Source organism: Tenrec ecaudatus, chromosome 14 (genome assembly GCF_050624435.1).
Source record: "Tenrec ecaudatus isolate mTenEca1 chromosome 14, mTenEca1.hap1, whole genome shotgun sequence".
NCBI lineage: Eukaryota > Metazoa > Chordata > Mammalia > Afrosoricida > Tenrecidae > Tenrec > Tenrec ecaudatus.
Window position 1 is genome coordinate 54,222,322 of NC_134543.1, and position 20,322 is coordinate 54,242,643.

Here is a 20,322-nt window from a genome sequence, read left to right on the forward strand (position 1 = left end):
CTGTTTTGCTGTTTTTGTGTTTTGCTAAGTCCAGTGCCAACAGCTACACTGAAGCTTCAGCCGATCGCTGGTGGAATGAATTTTCTGTGTATTGGCCTGCGGCTAAGGAGGGGCACTGAAGGAAAAGGCCAAGGCAGAGGTGAGAGATTTGATGAGAGCCTCTAGTATCTGCCTGGGGAATGAGAACAACCCAGGAGGAGATAGTAAGGAAATGTGCCTACCTTACCTTGACTCTCAAACTAAACCCAGACTTACTGCCATCAAGTCAATTCTGACCCATAACGACCCTGTAGGACAAGTAGAATTGCCCTTGTGGAAGTTTCTGAGACTTGAAATCTGAAATTGATTGCAGTGATAATTACATAACTCTCTGTAATGTGTTTGAATGACTAAATTGTATGATATGTGAAATATATACCAATAAAACTATTCTACTAAATATTTAAGGGAGTAGACAGCTTCTTCTTTCTCCTGAGAAGTTGTCGATGGATTTGAACTGCTGATCTTCAGGTTAGCAACTCAGTGCTAACCAAGGGCTCCTTAACTTGACTCTGGTATAAGGGGGTAAATTTTGCCCGGGGAATTTCTACCCATGAGTTGATCTTTTTGTAATTTATTGTTGTTGGGGAGGGGGTGATCTTATACACAAAGTCAAACTACTACTTTGGGGTGGTAAAATCCCCAAGGTAAGAATTTAGTTTAAAATATTCTCAATTACCTGGAAAAATAAATGCAAGTCCTAAAGTCAAGCCCCTTCAAGCCTCGCCTCTTAAGAATTAGCACAGATAAAAATATGAACTTAAAACCTGAAACCCTTATCCGCAGGACATAACTGACACAGCACACAACCAACCAGGCTCCCAGTGATTCTAACAGACAGAAAGAATATAAAAGAATTACATTGAATGTATCTAAATAAAAACATAGCATCAGTCCCTGATATCAACCAGGATCCATTTCAGTTCATCCCTCTTGGAAAATATTTGATATTTGAAAATATTGTATAAGAAGCAATGCCAAGCCTTGATTTGCAAACAGAAATCACGTAACCACTGAGGGTGCATGGGGACTTCTTTCCTCAAGCCTCATTTCCCTGTACCAGAACCTACAACTGCGGGGGGGGGGGGGGGGGGCGAGAAGCAGGAGGGCTACATTCTGTGTTTCAGAGAAAAGCATGGCAGAGATAAGACATGGCAAGCCTAAGCAGTTCTTGGAATTGAACCAATTGAACCCCATTAGCTGTGAAATTGGTATCTTGAGAGCACTGGTTTGGAGGATGAACAAGTGTGCTGACAGAGACACATCACTGAGGTGATTTGGCTAATCCTATCTGGCGACATGCAGGCTGGTCACACTCAAGATGCATCCTTTTCTCGTGGCTTCACTTGGCCAAGTTTGGCCCCTGGCTTAGACGACGACTCAATTGTGATCACCTTCCCCTGGGCCTTTGTTACGGGGCTCCCATGGCTGCTCCCAGGTCTCGAACGCTGCTGTGCCACCTGATTAAATAAGGGATCATGCACAAGAAAAGCTTCACACACCTGGAGGCAGGTAGCGTATTACCTGGTGATACCTGAAGATGTGGATGGATCATTTCCCCACCTGTGAAACCTTTATCGCCAAGCTAGACAATGAGGTGGAGGGGGGGGGCGATGAACTAAAACTGCACCCCCACTTGCAACAGTAACATTACTACTTACCAGTCTTCCATCAGCTGGCACTAACAGTCTAGGAAGTTCTGCTGCATGGAGCTAAACCTGATTTTTCATTTCAGGAACTTCCCCTAAATCCATGTACCGCAACACTTCCTGGTTACTGTGAGTCCGACTCACGATGGCCCTGTGGGTCACAGAAGTGTGTGCCTTCAAGTTCCCAATGGCAGGTTTCTCAGAAGCAGGTCGCTAGACTTTCTTAAAAGGTATCTCTGTATAAGTACCGTGTGCTGAGTGCACCAAGCCCACATAGAAGTACACCAGCCTGTGTGATCATGAGGTGTCGATGGGATCAGGTATCAGGCATCTAAGACCCAGAACAAAATCATACCCAATGTGAATGGGAGGGGGGTGTGGAGACCCAAAGCGTGTAGACAATTGGACATCCCCTCACAGAAGCGTCACAGGGAAGAGATAAGCCAGAGTGCAGTATAGCACTGATGAAACACAACTTTCCTCTAGTTCTTTGGTGCTTCCTTCCCCCCACTATCATGACCTCAATTCAACCTTACAAATCGATTAGACCACAAGCACACTGCTACAGATAAGAGCCTGCAACACAAGGAATCCAGGATAGATAACAATGAGTAGAAATACCAGGAGGATTTGGGGAGGGTGGGGAGAGCAAAGGGGTACCGATCACAAGGATCAACCTATAACCCACTCCCAGGGAGACAAACAACGGAAAAGTGGGGGAAGGGCAACAGAAGATGATGTAAGATATGGAAATAATAATCTATAACTTATCAAGGGTTAGTGACGGAGGACGGGCAGGGAAGGAAGGGGGGAGAAGTGGGGAGCTGATATCAGGGGCTCAAGTGGGAAGATAATGCTTTGAAAATAATGATGGCAGCATATGTGCAAATGTGCTTGACACAAAGGATGAATGTATGGATTGGGATAAGGGATCTAAGAGCCCCCAATAGTAAAAAAAAAGTGCCTCTGAGCTGGCTCCCAGCAGAACGCATTAGCCATATGTACCATCCAGTGGCTCCTAGCTCATGAACCCACCCACGGCCATGCAGCCGATTCCGAGCGACAGTGACTGCAGAGCCCAGTGGGAATACTCCAGAGGGTTCCAGAGACTATCCAGCTGTGAGTGAGCTATCCATTATGCTAATGAGGAAGCACTCCGGTGGGATGTACCTTGAGTCACCACCCTAAGCCATCCCTACCCTTGTACTACCTTGTTCAAGGGCGGGCAGTGGCCTTGAGGGCTGCATCTTTCAGGAGTGCTCTGGTAAATATCTTTGCTCTGTATCCTGCATGTGGCTCATCCTCACCTGATGTAACCTTCTTGGTGCTTAAGCTGGTAGCCCAGCATCTGGCCCAATATGCCAGCTTCGAGTTTGTGAACAGTGGCCTGTCCCCTTACCTGCCCATGTGGGTGCATCAGAGCCAGAAACCACAGGAGTGAGCAGGGCCCTTCAGACTGACTTCTGCCCCCCAGGTTTGAGACTTGCCAGATTGCACGACATGAGCCCCTTTCTTACCAGGTCACCAGTTAGTTCCGAGTTGCTGCAGTGAATTAGAGTCCAATGAAGAGGAGGGACATCACTGCTGGGCTCACATGGATCTTGGCTAAAAGCAGAGACCCGGATGTTTGTTTTACTAACTATGCAAAAGCATTAAACTGTGTGAATCATAACACTGGGTAACATGAGAAGAATTAAAATTCCAAAATACTTCAGGGTACTCATGCAGAGCCAAGAGGCAGTCCTGGACCAAGAAGCAGTCGTTTGAGCAGAAACAGTGCATGGTTTGAAATCAGGAAAGGGATGCATCAGGGTTACATCCCTTCACCATGCTTATCACTATGTTGAGCAAAGAATCTGACAAGTCGGGCTACAGGAAAAGGAATGCTGCACCAAGACTGGAGGAAAGTGAACAACCTGGAGGAGAAAACCACAGGACCTGGACCGACAGTTCCAGAGGGGCATGGGAGAGGGGAAGGTGGGGGTTAGGAAGTGGTGTTAACAAACCCAGGGACAAGGGAAGAAGTGATCCAAATCGGTGATGAGGAGGGTGTAGGAGGTCTGGTAGAGCTTGATCAAGGGTAATGTAACTGAGAGGAATTACTGTAACCCAAATGAAGGCTGGGCATGATAGTGGGACAGGAGGAAAGTCAAAGGAAATAGGGGAAAGAGCTAGGAGGCAAAGCGCATTTATAGAGGTCTAAATAAAGGCATGTGTATATGTAAATATATTTATATATGAGCATGAGGAAATAGATTTATGTGTATATATTTATAGGTTTGGTACTAAGGTAGGCGATGGACATTGGGCCTCCACTCAAGTACTCCCTCAATGAAAGAACACTGTTCTATTAAACTGGCATTCCATGATGCTCACCTTCCCAACACAATCGCTGAAGACAAAGCGGGTGCATAAGCAAATGTGAAGAAAGCTGATGGACCCTGGCTATGGAAAGATATAGCGTCTGGGGTCTTAAAGGCTTGAAGATAAACAAGCAGCCATCTAGCTCAGAAGCAACAAAACGCACATGGAAGAAACACACCAGCCTGTGTGATCATGAAGCATGAAAGGGATGAGGGATCAGTCATCAAAGAACAAAAAATATTATCATTGTGTGCTCACCTCCCTGATGTGATCACTGAAGACAAATGGGTGCATAAGCAAATGTGAATAAAGTTGATGGTGCCTGGCTATCAAAAGATATAGCATCTGGGGTCTAATGGCTTGAAGGTAAACAAGTGGCCATCGAGCTCAGAAGCAACAAAGCCCACATGGAAGAAGCACACCAGCCTGTGTGATCACAAGGTGTCAAAGGGATGAGGTATCAGACATCAAAGAACAAAAAAAAAAATCGTATCATTGTGAATGAGGGATAGTAGAGTGGGGACCCAAAGCCCATCTGTAAGCAACTGGACATCCCCTTACAGAAGGGTCATGGGGAGGAGACGATCCAGTCATGGTTCAGTGTAACAATGATGAAACATACAACTTTCCTCTAGTTCCTAAATGCTTCCTCCCCACCATCATGATCCCAATTCTACATTACAAATCTGGCTAAACCAGAGGATGTACACTTGTACAGATAGGAACTGGAAACAGGGAATCCAGGACCAGGGGTGAGAGTGGCGATACCAAGAGGGTGGGTAGAGGGAACCAATTATAAGGATCTACATATAACCTCATCCCTGGGGGATGGACAACAGAAAAGTAGGTGAAGGGAGACGTTGGACAGTGTAAGATAGGGCAAAATAATAATTTATAAATTAGCAAGGGTTCATGAGGGAGTGAAAAAAATAAGGACCTTATGCTAGGGGCTTAAGTGGAAAGCAAATGTTTTGAGAATGATAAGGGTAACGAATATATAAATGTGCTTTATACAATTTATGTATATATGGATTGTGATGAGTTGAATGAGCCCCAATAAAATAATTTTAAAAAGAAAGATGACAACATATGTACAGATGTGTTTGACACAATGGATATATGTATGGCTTGCGATGAGAACTGTAAGAGCACTCAATAAAAATTTTTTTAGAGAGTTGTACAAGCCCCTTAATAAGCTATGATATGCAGATGGCACAGCCTTGCTTGCTAAAACCCAACAGAGTGTGAAAGACTTGCTGATGAAGACTGGAAACCAGAGCATGGATTACAACTCAGGGTAAAGGAAAGTCCTCACAACTGGATCAAGGCAATCATGATAAACTGAGCTGAGACTGATGTCGAGGAATTTTACATGTGACCCCACCAATGTTCATACAAACAGCAAATAAGCCAAGTACACATTGAATTGGGCAAATCTACACAGCCCTTTATAAAGGGTTCAAGGGCAGAGATGTCACTTTGAGGACTGAACCTTCAATGGGCTCACACGCCTGTGAAAGCTGGACAATGAATATGGCAAGAGGGTGGCTATACAAGGACCGTGCACTGGAAGGAACAGAATAAATCTGGCTTGGATGTAGTACACCTGGACGGCTCCTTGCTGACTTGGAATGTGCTCTCAGGAGAGACCAGCCCTGGCAAAGGGCATGCTTGGTTGAGGGTCAGCAAAAACGTGGAAGACCCTGCACAAGAGATCTGCACCTGGGCTCAAACTCAACACCGCTGTCAGAGAGGAGTGCGAAGGAAGGCCGTTAGGAAAAGCTGCACGTCTGAGACAGCGTTAACCTCTGGCGGACAGAAATCTTGGGCCGATCCTTCTGAAGCACCCACGCAGTGGCCTAAGTGGACTACGAACCCGAGTGCACTCAAGCCCGCCAGCAGCTCTGCACAAAGACCACGGCCTGGCAGCCTGCTTTCATAAAGACCACGGGACGGCCACATGTGGAGAGACTGATTCTCATCAACTTCATACAACCGTTTTTGTAAGCCTGTTTTTCATACATCCCTTTAAGCCTTCTTCAGGTTCTCTTATTAGTCCAGGCAAAGAGGTATGTCAGTCCCCTAAGTTTCAGGTCTTTGTGGACCAAACCGACTTCTCCACTGTAGCGTAGAGTGAATCACAGAGTGCATCCGCAAAGGAACATGCTGTAGTTATTCATTTTCTACGTAATGTGTTCTCGAACATTCCATAAAACAAGCAAATGCACACGTAGGTAGTTGCCCGTTTCATTCACGTAGGCGTCTCGTGACAATCTTGAAGAAATGAGGGACCATTTGTTTTCTGAATTATCAAGATTCTTGCCTGAGTCAGCCCACTGTTTTCTGTATATTTATTATCTAATTACTTAGAAACCTGATGCTTGTGTCACCTACTGTATTAGTAAAAAAAGTAAACACAAAGCAGTAAGCCTTTTTTCAAGGACCCCTGGTGGCACAGCGGGTGAAGCAAGGCCAGAGCAGGTGTACTTCAGATTAATGACGCTGTCTGCTGCCAGGTGGATTAGTCTCTGAAACCCTAAAGAACAGTCCTGTTCTGTAAGGTCACGATGAGTCAGAATCAACTTGCTGGCAGTGAAGGGTTTTTATGGTTTTGTTTTACAACTAGAAATCACATTAGTCCTTTGGGGTTACATGAAGTGCTTTAAAGTTTATTTTGTGCTAAGCATATTTTTCTAAAGCATTACAAAATTATACATCCAGACTCTTCAATGAGAGAGCATTTAACATTCTAGAAAACTGTTGTGCCTTAGGATACTAGAAATCTGCGGGATTCCCACCGCAGCAGAACCCAGGAGAAAGGAAGCATTACAGAAACCATCTACTATGTCATGAGCAGGTGATTCATTCGGAATCTGCTTCTTTTTGTCTTTGTTTGTGGCAAACACAAACCCCACCCTCCCCACCTCTCTCCTGGAAAGTGAACAAATGTGTTCTAGTCTTCACAAAGTCAAAACAGATTTAATGAGCCATCCTGCCGATTTCCACCTGTCGAACACCACATACCGAAAGTTAACAAAGTACAGAAGTTAGCGTGCCATTTCACAAACGTGTTACAATTAAAAATACCAAGCATACACTGACTTTTAAGAATCAATTAAGAACTCTGTGCATGTATGAACAAAAATACAATGAAATCGTATTTTTTCCTGAGTAGAATGCAAACTTTATTTTCTATCAAATTAAGCTCCTCTGAGCTTTGGATATGCAAATATAAGGCTCCCATAATGGCAAAGAAGAGGAATGTTCACCGCACATCAAATAAGAAAGGAGAGTTCAACTTCACATCCAAAGAAAAACGTTCGCTTGCGGTTCAACAAGCCTAATGTGACCATCTGAGATGAGTGGCCAACATTTAAAATATTCTATCGGTGGCTCTTCAATTTTAAGGATCTTTCCGTCTGAAACAAAACCAAAGTAAAAAGCACTCTTTCTACAAAAATAAAATTAAATCCAAATGATTACCATTTACTGAAATTGGGAAAATGAAAAAGTAGCCCATGGTAAATAAGAAAAATACAAACCATCCACTGAAGAGAGGGGAACATAAGAGGCAATCACCAACCTTTATAGGAACCAAAACACACCATGGACTCAGCAAAGCTGCCTACATCAGTAACAGTCTGTTTACCAGAAAGCTATACTTAAAGCACAGAAGTTTGTTACTAGCTGCATAATCTATAAATGAGGAGATTTGGGATGTCTCTAAAAAGACCAGAGTTGCATTAAAACGTACATTCCTTTAAACAATGGGCAAAATTCCCATTTATGGGAAATAGGTTGTTGTTTTTTTCACACAGTGAAACTAAGAAAAATTATATCAAATGAGAAATACTTTTCTCTAAAGTAAATCTGCTAGTACTTCTTAAATACTCCAATAATGCAATACTTGGAAATGCAAATTCTCAACTCAGACTTAGTACAAGTTATCATTAAACAAGCTTACCCCACATTTTACTGCTTGGCACCAAAGTTTCCAAAGATTAAAGAATTGTTAAAACCACCATGCTAGTCATAAATCATATTTCGAACAATTATACCTAGTACTACCTTTAGTTTCTGAAGATACATTGCTCCATCTAATGACAATCTATTCCATCCCCTGCAACGTAAAGTCAAGTAAAGAGTTCACTCCAAACCCCCCAAAACGGTCTTCTTTGTGAAAACCATGGTAAAGTATCTATAAAATAACTAAGAGTTCTGTGTGGCTGCCAGAGGGCCCACAGCACGTTGCCTGACGGCGCTCTGTGCCAAGTCTGGGTTTGTGCCTCTCCTTTCGGCTTCCTCTTCGGAAAGATCTTCCTCCTCAGTCTCGTGTTCCTCCTCCACTTTTTTCAAAGGTTGAGAAGATTCTGGTAATAATTTTTCTTAAAGATAAAGAGCAACAATGTGTTTTCTTGACATATTAGATTCACTTTAGCATAAAAGCAATAGATATTCACAGTGGGATAATGTTATCTATCTATAATTCGCTTAGATATCTATAATGTTTTAGGATTTCTAAACAATAGATCCTACAAAAGTAAAATTTTGTTTAGAAGATCTGTTCTACTTACCAAATTCATTCTAACGATCCATCTATTTGTAAGTTGAAGTGAAATTAATGAACTAGAATATTGGTGTGAATATAAAAGTATAAGAAAGTACACTACATGAACTAGAACTACATTACATTCATATCAATTTGTTACTAAATATTTAGCCACATGAAATAAATCTATTAAGTACATAAAGTTAATAAATAAGTGAAATAAACTTCAAAACTACCCTTGTATTAGTTCCTGAGCGAATAGGGCACGAAGTCATTTCTGATGAGAGGCTAAAGCATGCCCATATCTTTCTCAACTGGTTTCCTACTGTGTCTGCTTCCCTTCCCCCATATTTTACAAGCTTATTAAAATATAATCACAAACAATAAATGATAAAAATATAAGGCATCTATAACCCAATGAGTTCTTTAATATGTACACAGGCCTTTTCTATTTTTGTAGGGCCCACTGCCCTGTAACTTTTGTTTACAGTCACGATTGTCATTGAGACATACAAGATGGAATTGGGCCAATAAACTCTATGTGTTCATTGACCCCAGGCTGCCCCTAATCCTAGACAATCCAGAATGGGGAGGGGGCTGTAAGATGGAAAATGGGAAGAAATCAGTACAAGGGAGACTGTGTTTGGTCTGCTACCTAGCACGTCTCTCCTTCCGCTGGGCTAACAGCGCCTCCTCTAGCCCCAGCCCATGTGCTGCAGTGAACGCTACAGTTCACGGCAGCCCGCTCTCGGGGGAGGTTAGGATGTGTCACCTCAGCAAACAGTTGGCAGTATCAGGAGAAATTTCTGGTTGTCACGCTCCTGGGTGAAGGACCTAGTGAGGTCCTGAAATGTTTTACAATGTGCAAGGCAGTCTCTCACAACGAAGAATGCGCCTGTCCAAATTGCCTGTACAGCAGCTGAGGCTGGGAAACCCTGCGTGCAGCGACTGGTCCGAGAATGTACGCAGGAGCCGCCTAGAATCCTCCACCAGCTAACAAGGAAGCGGGCTGCCTTCTTACTGTAAGACTTAGTGGTCTCTCCTTCTAGAATCAGCTCCTGCTACTGACTGGAAAGCCAGACTGAGAAGGAAGCCAGGGGAAGATCCAGGTTCTAAACAATTAAAACAGTATCTTGGCAAGGTCACCTGAGCCCGGAGACCAGCCACCTCCATCCTCAAACTCCCCGCAGCGTGAAGCATCACTCGTATCGTACTGAGAGCCACGTGTCCTGCTTTCCGCCACAACTGAAGCACAGCCCTTCAAATCACTGCCCCTTACAGTGGGAGCGTGCTGTGCACTGAAGGATGGGGCGGCTGTGTCACACGTCATGAGCATAGAAAATTGATCAGGGGGCACCCACAGAATGACAGCGTTATCAACCCGTCTCATCGGATTCATGAAGATCTTCCATGTTACAACAGAGGAAGAGCACATGCTTCTAATTACGTGGGCTTGTTGTCCAGTACAGTGCAGGGACAATGTCAACCCCCAAAGAGCTTGTTGAGTTGCTTTTCCTAGTACCCTAGGCCCCCAACTTACAACTGGCTGGCAAGCACATCATCATCATTGAATGCAGTCACTGTGGTGATGAGCAACTTCAACAGTACAATTTAAGCTATTTAAATTTCTGACAGGTACATTCAAGCAGACTTATAAATATGACACTTCCAAATAAGTAGATGGCAGATGAAAATTATTAAGTGTCTCAAAGTTAATAAATGTCTTGAAATTATACACAATCTTAGAAATTTCCCTACTAAAAAAAGACAAGAAGATAGCAATGTCTAAAATCCATGATCTGTCATTCTCACGTGAAATATATATATGGGCTTCAAAGAGTTCATGGAAAAACTCCAGTATCTTTTCATCCCATTTTTTCCACGAATGTCTTAAAGCCCCCGTCTCCTATCTGCCCCCACAGTCTATGGCATAGCCGACACAGAGACCACCACTCCACACCAGGAACAAGCTGGAGGAATGGGACAACGTATCAACTATGGGACTGTGTCTACAGAAATGACTGGGATTACAGTGAATACAAAACAGACATTAAAATACAAACTTACTTGAAGGGTACGGCTGTGGTCTGCGCCTTTTTGAAGGGCAAAGGCAATCTGCCAAAAATATCATACACTGCAAAAACACAGGGAGAAGCTGAAGCGCGTAATACTGATAGAACTAGTCCAATATAGCACACTACCACATTTTTGAAAACTCTAGTTTTCCTAATACTCTGGAATACTTACAAGTCCTAAGAACAGTCCAGAAAGCAGGGTTGCTAGAGCAAAAACTGTGTACGAGCCCCACACGGGCAACCCCAGGCCCTCCACAAAATAGTTGTGGCAAGTCTGAAAGCAGAAGGAAAAGCAAACATCAACAATTTTAAAAAGTAAAGGTTCCAAAAGTGCTTACAATAAGATTACAAGTTAGGCCATACCCTGATCCACATGGACAGCTGGAAGAGCGCCGACATGCTACTCATCCTAAAATGAAAGAGAGGATTGAAAACCGATTACAAGGCCCACTTCTAAAATACATTACTTCTGCTTCACTACGCCTCTATCTAGTCTATTTTATACTCTCTTATTTCCCCAATACAACAGATTTTAAGAGTGGTCTTAAGACAAGTGATATATCACAAATTTAATGATTGTGATTAAAATGCTAATGATTAAAGGTAATCAAACCACTACTTTGCAACTTCATTGCAATTAACAAAATCTAATTTTATTGCTTTGACATTAAGCTTTCATCTTAATTTCTCCAATTAAAAAAAAATCATTTGTTCAAGCAATTTATCCAAAGACTATCTGAGGTTACTTGTTTAGCACAGAGACAGTAGTACACTTGGATTTTGTGTTTTTTAAAGTAAAAATAGAAACTCATGTAAATGAGACACTATGCGAAATCTCTGAGGAATGGGCCATCCCTAAGTTCAAGACAGGCTTAGGCTGACAGGGTGCAAAGGGCAAAATCCTCCAGAGAAGGAGCTGAGAAGGGAACCTCTCCCTCAGGAAGAGCAAACTCCAGAGAAGGAACTGGGGAGAAGCAAGCCAAGGCTCCACCACCACTCTCCCTCCCACCCCACCCCCGACCAGAAGTTCCTCTCCAGGGTGCCTCTGGGGTGTCAGAGACGGTCTGCAACAGGTCTCTAACACGTGTGTGGCTGGTCTCTTAATTGGGTCGGTGTGGTGGTTCCGTGAAGGAGTTCTGACAGCTAAAGGACAATTCAATTCAAAAGTTTTGGGGGGGGGGGGGTTTGTTTCAAGAAAAGACTAAGAGGCATGCCAAGGAAAAGTGCTAAATGACAGATTTCTCCTTCAAAATACTGCTTAGGGCTGGCTGACACTGATACGTCCTCTCCCAGAAGCCAAGATATTATTCTTTCTTCAAGGGTTTGTGTCCCCCCTCCCCAAGCCCCCAAAGGAAGTGAAACCAGTTAGGAGACTCAAGCAAAGCCTACTGCCAATCGAGTCCATTCTGACTCATAGGACAGCAGAGAACTGCCCCTAAGGGTTTCCAAGGTTAACTCTTCAAGGAGGTAGAAAGCCTCCTCTTTCTCCCGGGGAGCAGCTGGGAGTTTCGAACAGCTGACCCAACCTTGCTGTTAGCCCAGTACATAACCACTACTCCCCAAGGGTGAGGGGACAGGAATAGATCACTCAGCCACAGTAGGATGTGTACACGGTGACCTCGGCAAAACCTGTTATAGCAAAGTGTGGGGAACAGAAAGACTTCTCCCAAGTCGTCTCCCCAAATATGTTAGACTTAGGACACTGCTTGCAGCTCATGGTAAAAGTTACTTCCCTTGAGGCAGTCAGCTGCCAGACTGCTGTGGGGACAATGGACTACTTCTCCCTGAGGCTTGCGAGCATTAGCTTGGTTCCTGTAAGTGGGGTTTACACCCTGATAATGGTTACTATGGAGATCCAGAGAACAGATCAAACCCACTCAGTGACATCAAGTTAGGCTGCCATCCTGAATCTAGGATCCACCAATCTTGTCACATAAATATTCCCAATCCCTCCTCTTTCTATTGCATGCATACCCCTAGACTGTCCCCCCCTCATTGCTGTATAACCTATAGTGCACCCCTTCCTGTGACGTATGTCTCTACCTGTAATGAGTGGGCTTGCACACTCCTCCCTGTGTTAATAAAGAGCTCGTCTGTCTGACTGTCTGTCTGTCTGTCCCTCCCTCCCTCCCTCCTGGCTCTCCCTCTCCTCACCTGTCCTTGTCCCCCTGTTCCCTTTCCCCTTGTCTCCCTTCCCCTCTCCCTCTCTCCACATGGACCACAAAGCGGGGCTGAGGTGAGCATACTATCATGAAATGTGTCTGACTCCACTATTTCAATCTCTCCTCTATTCCTCATGCTCTCCATGATTTTAATATACTATTTATATACCTCAACCGTCCACTTGTGCCTACCAAACCCGTGATTAGTGGTGGGGGCTAGACTCCCTTCCAAGCACAGCAAAGGAGACGCAGTGACCTGACTGTGCAGCCCTGTCCCATTGGCACAGCAGGAAGCGTGACTGTTATTTCCTCCTCCGACAGCTCCACAGAATGAAATGTGCCAGAACTGCTATGAAGACATGTAGCTGCCACTTCAAACTCACTGCCGTCGAGGCAACCTCGACCCACAGGAGCCCCACAGGGCAGGATGGAGCTGCCCCTCTCGACTATCACTCTTCACAGGAGTAGAAAGCCCATCTTTCTCCCTCCGAGCTGCTGCTGGTCACTGATGACCTTGTATAACCACTAGGCCACCAGAGGTCCATAGCTATCAACAAAGCTCGATGGTTAGTCCCGTCATTCAGGGAATAAACACGCAAGCCAACCGCAAGAATGAAGTCTACAGGGAGAGGGTAAACATCTGAGTCTTCCTCAAACTATTACACTGCATTGGCAGCTTTACATTGCTCATACGTCTGAGGGACACTGCGTCTCTCTCTCTCGATGAAATGCCCACCTCTGTGAAGCTAAAGGGTCCCTGAAAAGGAATCCAACTAACTCTACAGAATCTCTTTCTAAAGGATGGAAGTAGTATATAATCTTATATACATTAATATGTAATAAACCTAAATTCACTGTAATAATTCAGGAAATAAATGGGGCCTGAATACATTATTTACATGAAGTACAAGTATGTTTCAATTAATTCCGAGAAAAACCATTCATACTTACAGAATAGAACCAGGACCAAACCATGACGAAAGAGGTTCAATACTCTTCCATTCTTTTTCACTTATGAAGTTTATAAAGTCCTTCTTAGTCCTTGGGCCCTGGTAACGCCTAAATTCACCATCTTTACAACTACGGAGGATCAAAGTAAAAAAATTAAGCTGCACCTCATATATAAAAGATGTAATTTTGCTATTCCTTTACCTCATTTTATAGTCAATCCTAATATTTAAGATCATTAGTAACACGCAGATGACAAATTATACTAATTATCTCCTCAAGACATTTTGCCCCAAATTTAATTACATAACGAGCTCACATTTTTAAACATTCATTATCAAGACTTTATAATTACTCACCAGGAATGAAATCATGGAACACATTAAGTGGAAAAGTCCCAGATATTAAGTCTTATGTACCAGACACACGTTAAACGAATAACAAAGAGCCGTTATCTTAGTGTCTGGCACACACTAGCGAGCTTAAGACATTTCACACCCTCCCATCACTGCAGCCGCCCGGCCTTAAATCCCTGGAGTCACTGGCCCCAGTACGTGTCTTCCCCCACGTTTAATCATTCTCCTTTTCAGTCTGCTTTTGAATCTCCCTTACGCTCACGTCCACCTCTTCAGCCCCAATGCACTGACTTCTGGCAGAGGGATTTGCATTCCCATTGCTCTCCGATCTTCATTATTTCCAAACGACCCAAAATAATACAGCCAGTCTAATCTGACTTAATTCACACTTCTGTTTTCACCACCTCGATGTAAACCCTTCTGATCGCTCCCTAAGACCTACAGTAGGGTTAAGAAATCTTTTCCCCACCCAGCACTAGAGACCACAGTGGATGCCTCCTTCTCCCTGCCCAGTGAAGAAAGTCCTTCTGTGGAGAAGCTGACATTTAAATTGTTCTTTGAAGAATGGGTAGAATTTCAAGAGACAGTAGAAAATCTCAACACTGTTCTAGGGGTGTGAGGCAGGAGAAGAAAGGGGGAAGACTGATTACAGGCAGTCAAAAGTCAGAGGGAAATGGACTGAGGGAAAGGGGAGAAAGAAGCACTCAGAGAGACAGAACAGAAAATCAGAAAGGAACAAGCTAAAAAAACTCACTGCCACTGAGCCCACTCTGACTCACAGCGACCCTATAGGAACAGGACAGAACCGCCCCTGTGGGCTTCTGAGGCTGTTTCAGAGAACCCCCATCTTCCTCCCACAGAGCAGCCGGTGGTTTCGAACTGCTGATTTTGTGGTTAACTGCTCAATCCATACCCACTAACCCAACAGGGTCCTGGTCTCTATAACTACAGTTCTTCAAATACTTACTGATAAATAGTAGGAAGCGCAGTTATTACAAATCGCCCGCTCAGCCCTACAAAAGGACATAAAAGAGTTGGAATAAATACAAGAGAGCTCACATAACATGTCTTATATGGGCCAACTACTAGTTACTTAAGGTTAATTTTAAGCTATTTAAATACTGATAGGGAAATATGAAATGATGCCTAAACTAGTTGAGCTTTATAAAAGACAATAAAACTTAATCTCAACTATTTACTTAGAGCAACTTTAGGAAAACACTATAGAACCTCAATAAAATATTTACATAAAGCTTGAATAGAGACATTTGCAAATGCATACATAAATATTTGGTTGATTAGATGTGATCAAAACAATAGTGTAACATGACATATATTGCTTTTGTTTGTTTGAAACAGGGGTGTAAAGTCAAATGAAATTACATTATGAATAAGGACCACAACATTAGCAGCTAACATTTATTCTTACCAAAAGCCAAACACTGATAAAATTGAAGATTAAGATCTTTATGCCTCCGTTTTCATGTAAGTAAAATGGATTATTATTTACTATGCCACAAGGTTGTGTGAGGTATAAACAACATATGTAAAACACACAAAGCTAGAAACCGTGACATGCTCCCTACATATTAGCTGGGATGACTATGAGGGGCAGGAGAAGAACAAGGGGATGAGGCTGGTCAGAGAGAGTACCCTCAAGGGCAGGGCAAATTATTTGTTCAGGGGCCAAGCTGAGAGGGGACTTGGCCTCACAAACATGAAGGCATTAGATCTGGGAATGTCTGATCTCAGAGATCTGGGCCTGCTCTCATCAGTGACTCTCACTCTGAGCCTAGGAAAAACTCAGCTATTCTGAAACTTGGTATGATGCAAACAACTGGTTGGTCAAGTTATAGTGGCAAGGGTTCTCAGAGGCATCCTACATACTATTCTGGGTCCCGAGATGCAAACAAAAGATTTGAAGCAGTTATCTGGACAAGAAGGGAGGTGATGTCCCCAAGGTCCCTTAGAGCAACATACAAGGAACGAGCTATATATACCATCAGGGAGCCTGCAGGTGCAGCCAGTGCACACCGAGCCCCCAAGGAGGAGGGGGCCAGTCGGCTGGAGTAGCTGCAGACTTATGCTTGCAAAACGGAATGAGCGGGCAATTAAAGGCCTCATAATGTGGAGGCAAGGACAGATGTCACAGCCTAACCTGCAAAGAAACAAGCAAAACAACCCCCAGACTCGGCCTTACCTGGTTGCTCTGTGACATCCACTTTGGCTACATTCACCTCCAGGTCTTCTCCCCACTCAGCAAAGCTCTCCCATTCGGGTTGCAGATTTTGACAAGCAGGACACCATGGAGCATAGCTAAGAAATATAGTTTAAAAAACAAAAAAGGGAGAAAACAACTAACAATGAAATGGTATCTAACAACATATGAGTATTTACAAATATAAACAAAGCAAACATATAGTAGGGCTTAGTATGTACAAATCATTGGTGACCATAGAAACTCCTAGTTTTAAACTTTTAAAAAGTGAGACTACATTTACACACACTAAGAGACTCTCCTAGATAAAAACTTTGAAATGTATCGTATTTTCTACTGTGGACAGTGCCAGGGACAAAGTACTAACTTTTGTGTGTTTCAAATGCTGGTGGGTGGGTCTGGCGTTCTAGACGTCCAAAACTATGATCTCATGACACACAAAGCCATTCTCAGAATAAAATTTTAACATCTAGAGGCCTTTTCAAATGCAGAGACAGCCCATGAAGAAAAATCTTGGAATGTCTCTATTAAGAGGTCGCCACCAGAAAACTCCAAGCCAAACCGGCATTTACCAATCTCAGGAACACAGCAGGAATCACAAATGCAAGGTGTCCTGAGAGGAAAAGAAGTGGCCTGGGCGGTGGTCACAACATGCCTGTTTTTTAGGATTGGCAGCCACCTGACTGTTGCCATGGGATGGCTTGCTTGGTGCGGGGGGGGGGGGGGGGGGGGGGGAGAAAAAGGAAGAAGCTAGAAATTCTCCTTTCTTGTATTAAACCATGGTTTCAAATTTAACCACATGTACAACTAGACAAGGCAAAGACATTGTGGCAGCCTCTTCATCCCTTTTCTAGACAACTGGTTTATAAATTCTGTGGGCAAACATCACTGGTGTTGCGGACCTTTCCAAGCCCTGAGTTTTCCCTAGGATTTCCCTAAGAATGCCCTTATCACGTGCCTCAGTTTTTCTATGGGACCAGGAAGCAAACCTCCATGTGTTAAACACAACGGTGGTTTCTATACGTCATTGAATTTCCTTCCTGTGCTTTTCTGTTCACAAACTGCTAAAATAGGGATTGTAGAACAAGACAAACTAGTACCATAGAGAAAAGCTAAATTCTTTAAGTATTACACTGAAAAGATCTGCAACATTTCTGACCAGAGCTGTCTTATTATTGTGGACAATTCCATTGTAATTAAGAGCAGATTATGATGATTAACAACTAGATCCCATTCTGCAAGTTCCTTTCTGTTTCTAAATTGCTTTTTACAGATCTCTTTCAACTCACAATTCGGAGTTGAGGAAAAGAAAAAACAGCGCACTGCCAGGAGCCCTGGTGCTGAGTGGGCTCCGCTCTGGGCTGCTATGCCAGCAAGGTGTGCACTTCTACCCCATTAGTGGATCCACTGAAGAAAGAGCAGGCGATCTGCACCTGTAAAGATTTAGTCTCTGAAACCAGCTGACTGCCCTACAAGGGTCACTTTGAGTCAGGAATCAACTCAGTAAGTGGACTGTGTGGGGTTTATCTGTACTGTAATGTCAACTGGATGTCAATTTGGACCTGGCTCAAATTCAGTGTTTTGGGGTCTGAAGAATTCACTTTTTACTGACATTTTTATATATAATTTGATCAAGTTTTACAGTGATCCCTAAGAGTAACACCTGAGTGCATTTTACATCTCAATTCACAATCACTATTGCCTAACACCCGTTTATGAAACTCCCAAGCCCTGTGGGCACCCTGCAACAAGGGCCAGCCGTGAAAAGAAAGGCTGCCACCGCTTACGTTTCCTCTACCTGGCTGCTTTCAAGCTGCTGGGTTGTTTTTTTCTCACCAAGTTGCAGATTATGTGTATTCTGTAAACATTTCCCGGCTTGAACCTCCTTTTTAAGAATGTTATGACTTGAGAGTTACAGACTGGACTTTCTGGGGTTCTCTTTTAGAGATGTCCAGTATGCCTGCCTCTCTGACAGGCAGCGTGACATCTCCAAAGTCACTGCCAACCAATCGATTCCAACTCAAGGCAACCCTGAAAGACCAGGTAGGTCTGCCCCTGTGGGTTTCCGAGACTGTACTCTTGATGGGTGTAGAAAGCCTCCCTCGTCTTCATCCCATGGAGCGGCGGGTGATTTCGAACTGATAACCTTATGGTTAGCAGCCCAACACATAATTACTAAGTCAAAGGGACAGAAAAGGGGTAAAGGGTCCCAACACTCACGATATACCAACTAAAAATGTGCTGGAGCCGGGGAACCCAAGAAACCAGTCCAGCAACATCAGCACAGGCTAATAGAGAGGTTTATTAGTGATAGGGTTCCCATCTTTAATAACAGAAACAGTACCTACTTTCCACAATTCGGACGAGGATTAAGGAGGACAATATACATAAAGTGCTTAGCAGTGTTTTGGTAAGTATACAATTTTTAACACTCAATAATGGTGCTATCACCATGACCCCCCCCCCAATACCACTCACATCATGGGTCCTACCACAATTAACCCTTAAAGCTAAGGGGCATTATTTAAATGGAATCACGCCCAGTTTGCTGTTCTTGATGATGATCTGGCACTTCTGAGTTTACAATCACACCACCTAACACATGAACCGTCCGTGTTAACACAATACCACTTTACAAAGATACTTAGGCAAGAAAACCCAAGGCATTGCCTACATTGCAAAATCACACCCAAAGGAAACACAGGATATGGTTCGGAAAAAAGCTCAAAAGAAACCACACCCGCTGTCATTGTGTCAATCCCCACTCATGGTGACACTAGAATACAGTTTACTAATCTTTAAGTGAGCAGCAGGGAAAGGAAGGAACACGGAACACACAACACACACACACACACGACGTAAAATGAAATGATCCAACTTAACGGAACACAGCACTTCAAAGAAAAATGTACCTAGTCCGGTAAAAAAAATAATAAACAACAATAAGTAAGGTGTCCCAAATTACACTAAAAAGTGCTTTGGGGGGTTGTTCTGTTGTTTTGAGGCAGAGTTTAAACAAAAGCAAGGCGATGGCACACTGCTCAATGTTCTCTAGTTGCGTTGGGCGGTGAAGGTAAGCCTAGGGATCTGTAACGGATCACTTGTAAATTAAAAAAACTATGGAAACTGGTGAGACGCCCGCTCCTCCCAACTCCAAATCCACGACGCGAAGTCACGGAGAATCGGAAGAGGAACAAAATCTCGGAGGCGCCCAGAAGCTCTCGGTACGAAACTAGCGTGCCTGTGGGGGAACTTGATCCGCGTCCCAGGTAGGAAACGAAGCGCGGTGGAGCCGCGCCGTGACTGATCGCAAGGGGCGTTTGTGGCTCGGGATGAGTCCCGGGCCCCGCTCGCCGGCGTCGTCGGGGGACACCTGGGCCCACGTGGGGGGCGGTGGGCCTGAGCGCAGGGCGCGGGCGCGGCCGGGCCGGCGGCCGCCCGGCAACTACCTCACACTCACAATTCAATCATCCACTCTCCTTCCAGCAACTCTCGCCAGCTCTCGTCCGTGACGACGCGCACGTCGCCGCGCCGCCCGAGGGCCCCGGGAGCCGCGCAGAGCAGAGTCGCCAGGGCTGCCAGGGAAAGCACGAGGCTCCGCGAGGGCGCCATGTCGGCCGCTCGCCCGTCCGCCCGCAGCCAGCGCCGCGGCCCCGGCCTGCGCGCAGCAGCTCCCCACTTCCGCCCTGGCCGCGCTCTCCGCCCATGCGCAGGACCGCGCGACGACGCGCGCGCGCGCGCGCGAGCACGCGCACGCACAGCACCTCAATGCGCATGACGGAGCCCGGTGCCCGAGCGTTGTTGCTTTCCGTAGGATAACGCCTTTCCCGAGTGCGCATGGCCGAAAACGGTACCTTCGCTCTGGCGCTCGCCCGCAGCGAGTGCACCTGCCTTGCCGGCATGGGGAGAGACCACGAGGGCGCAGTGTAGAAAGCGCGGCGGGGCTTTGGGGGGAGAAGCCA

At 44.6% G+C, this 20,322-nt stretch overlaps 1 protein-coding gene and 1 non-coding gene across 2 annotated transcripts; both read right to left on the reverse strand.

The window, feature by feature from the left end:
- Window positions 1–6,700: 6,700 nt before the first annotated feature.
- On the reverse strand, window positions 6,701–20,049 carry TMX1 (thioredoxin related transmembrane protein 1). The gene is made up of 8 exons (XM_075530954.1): window positions 19,821–20,049; window positions 16,343–16,458; window positions 15,110–15,155; window positions 13,790–13,918; window positions 11,040–11,085; window positions 10,849–10,950; window positions 10,669–10,735; window positions 6,701–8,437 (listed from the first exon to the last, which is right to left on the reverse strand). The coding sequence occupies exons 1-8, from the start codon at window positions 19,970–19,972 to the stop codon at window positions 8,262–8,264; spliced, it is 834 nt and encodes a 277-aa protein (XP_075387069.1). The 5' UTR covers window positions 19,973–20,049; the 3' UTR covers window positions 6,701–8,261.
- LOC142427077 (small nucleolar RNA SNORA70) lies at window positions 16,091–16,221 on the reverse strand. Its single transcript, XR_012779906.1, has one exon. It is a non-coding gene; the product is annotated as a small nucleolar RNA SNORA70 (small nucleolar RNA).
- Window positions 20,050–20,322: the final 273 nt, after the last annotated feature.

Excerpts from the sequence above, each read along its gene's own strand:
- TMX1 (XM_075530954.1), bottom strand. The coding sequence starts at position 19,972 with ATGGCGCCCTCGCGGAGCCTCGTGCTTTCCCTGGCAGCCCTGGCGACT. Across the intron at positions 15,156-16,342 it reads GGATGTCACAGAGCAACCAG|GGCTGAGCGGGCGATTTGTA; the intron begins GTAAGGCCGAGT and ends GTCCTTTTGTAG. Across the intron at positions 11,086-13,789 it reads TTTGGTCCTGGTTCTATTCT|GATGAGTAGCATGTCGGCGC; the intron begins GTAAGTATGAAT and ends CTTTCATTTTAG.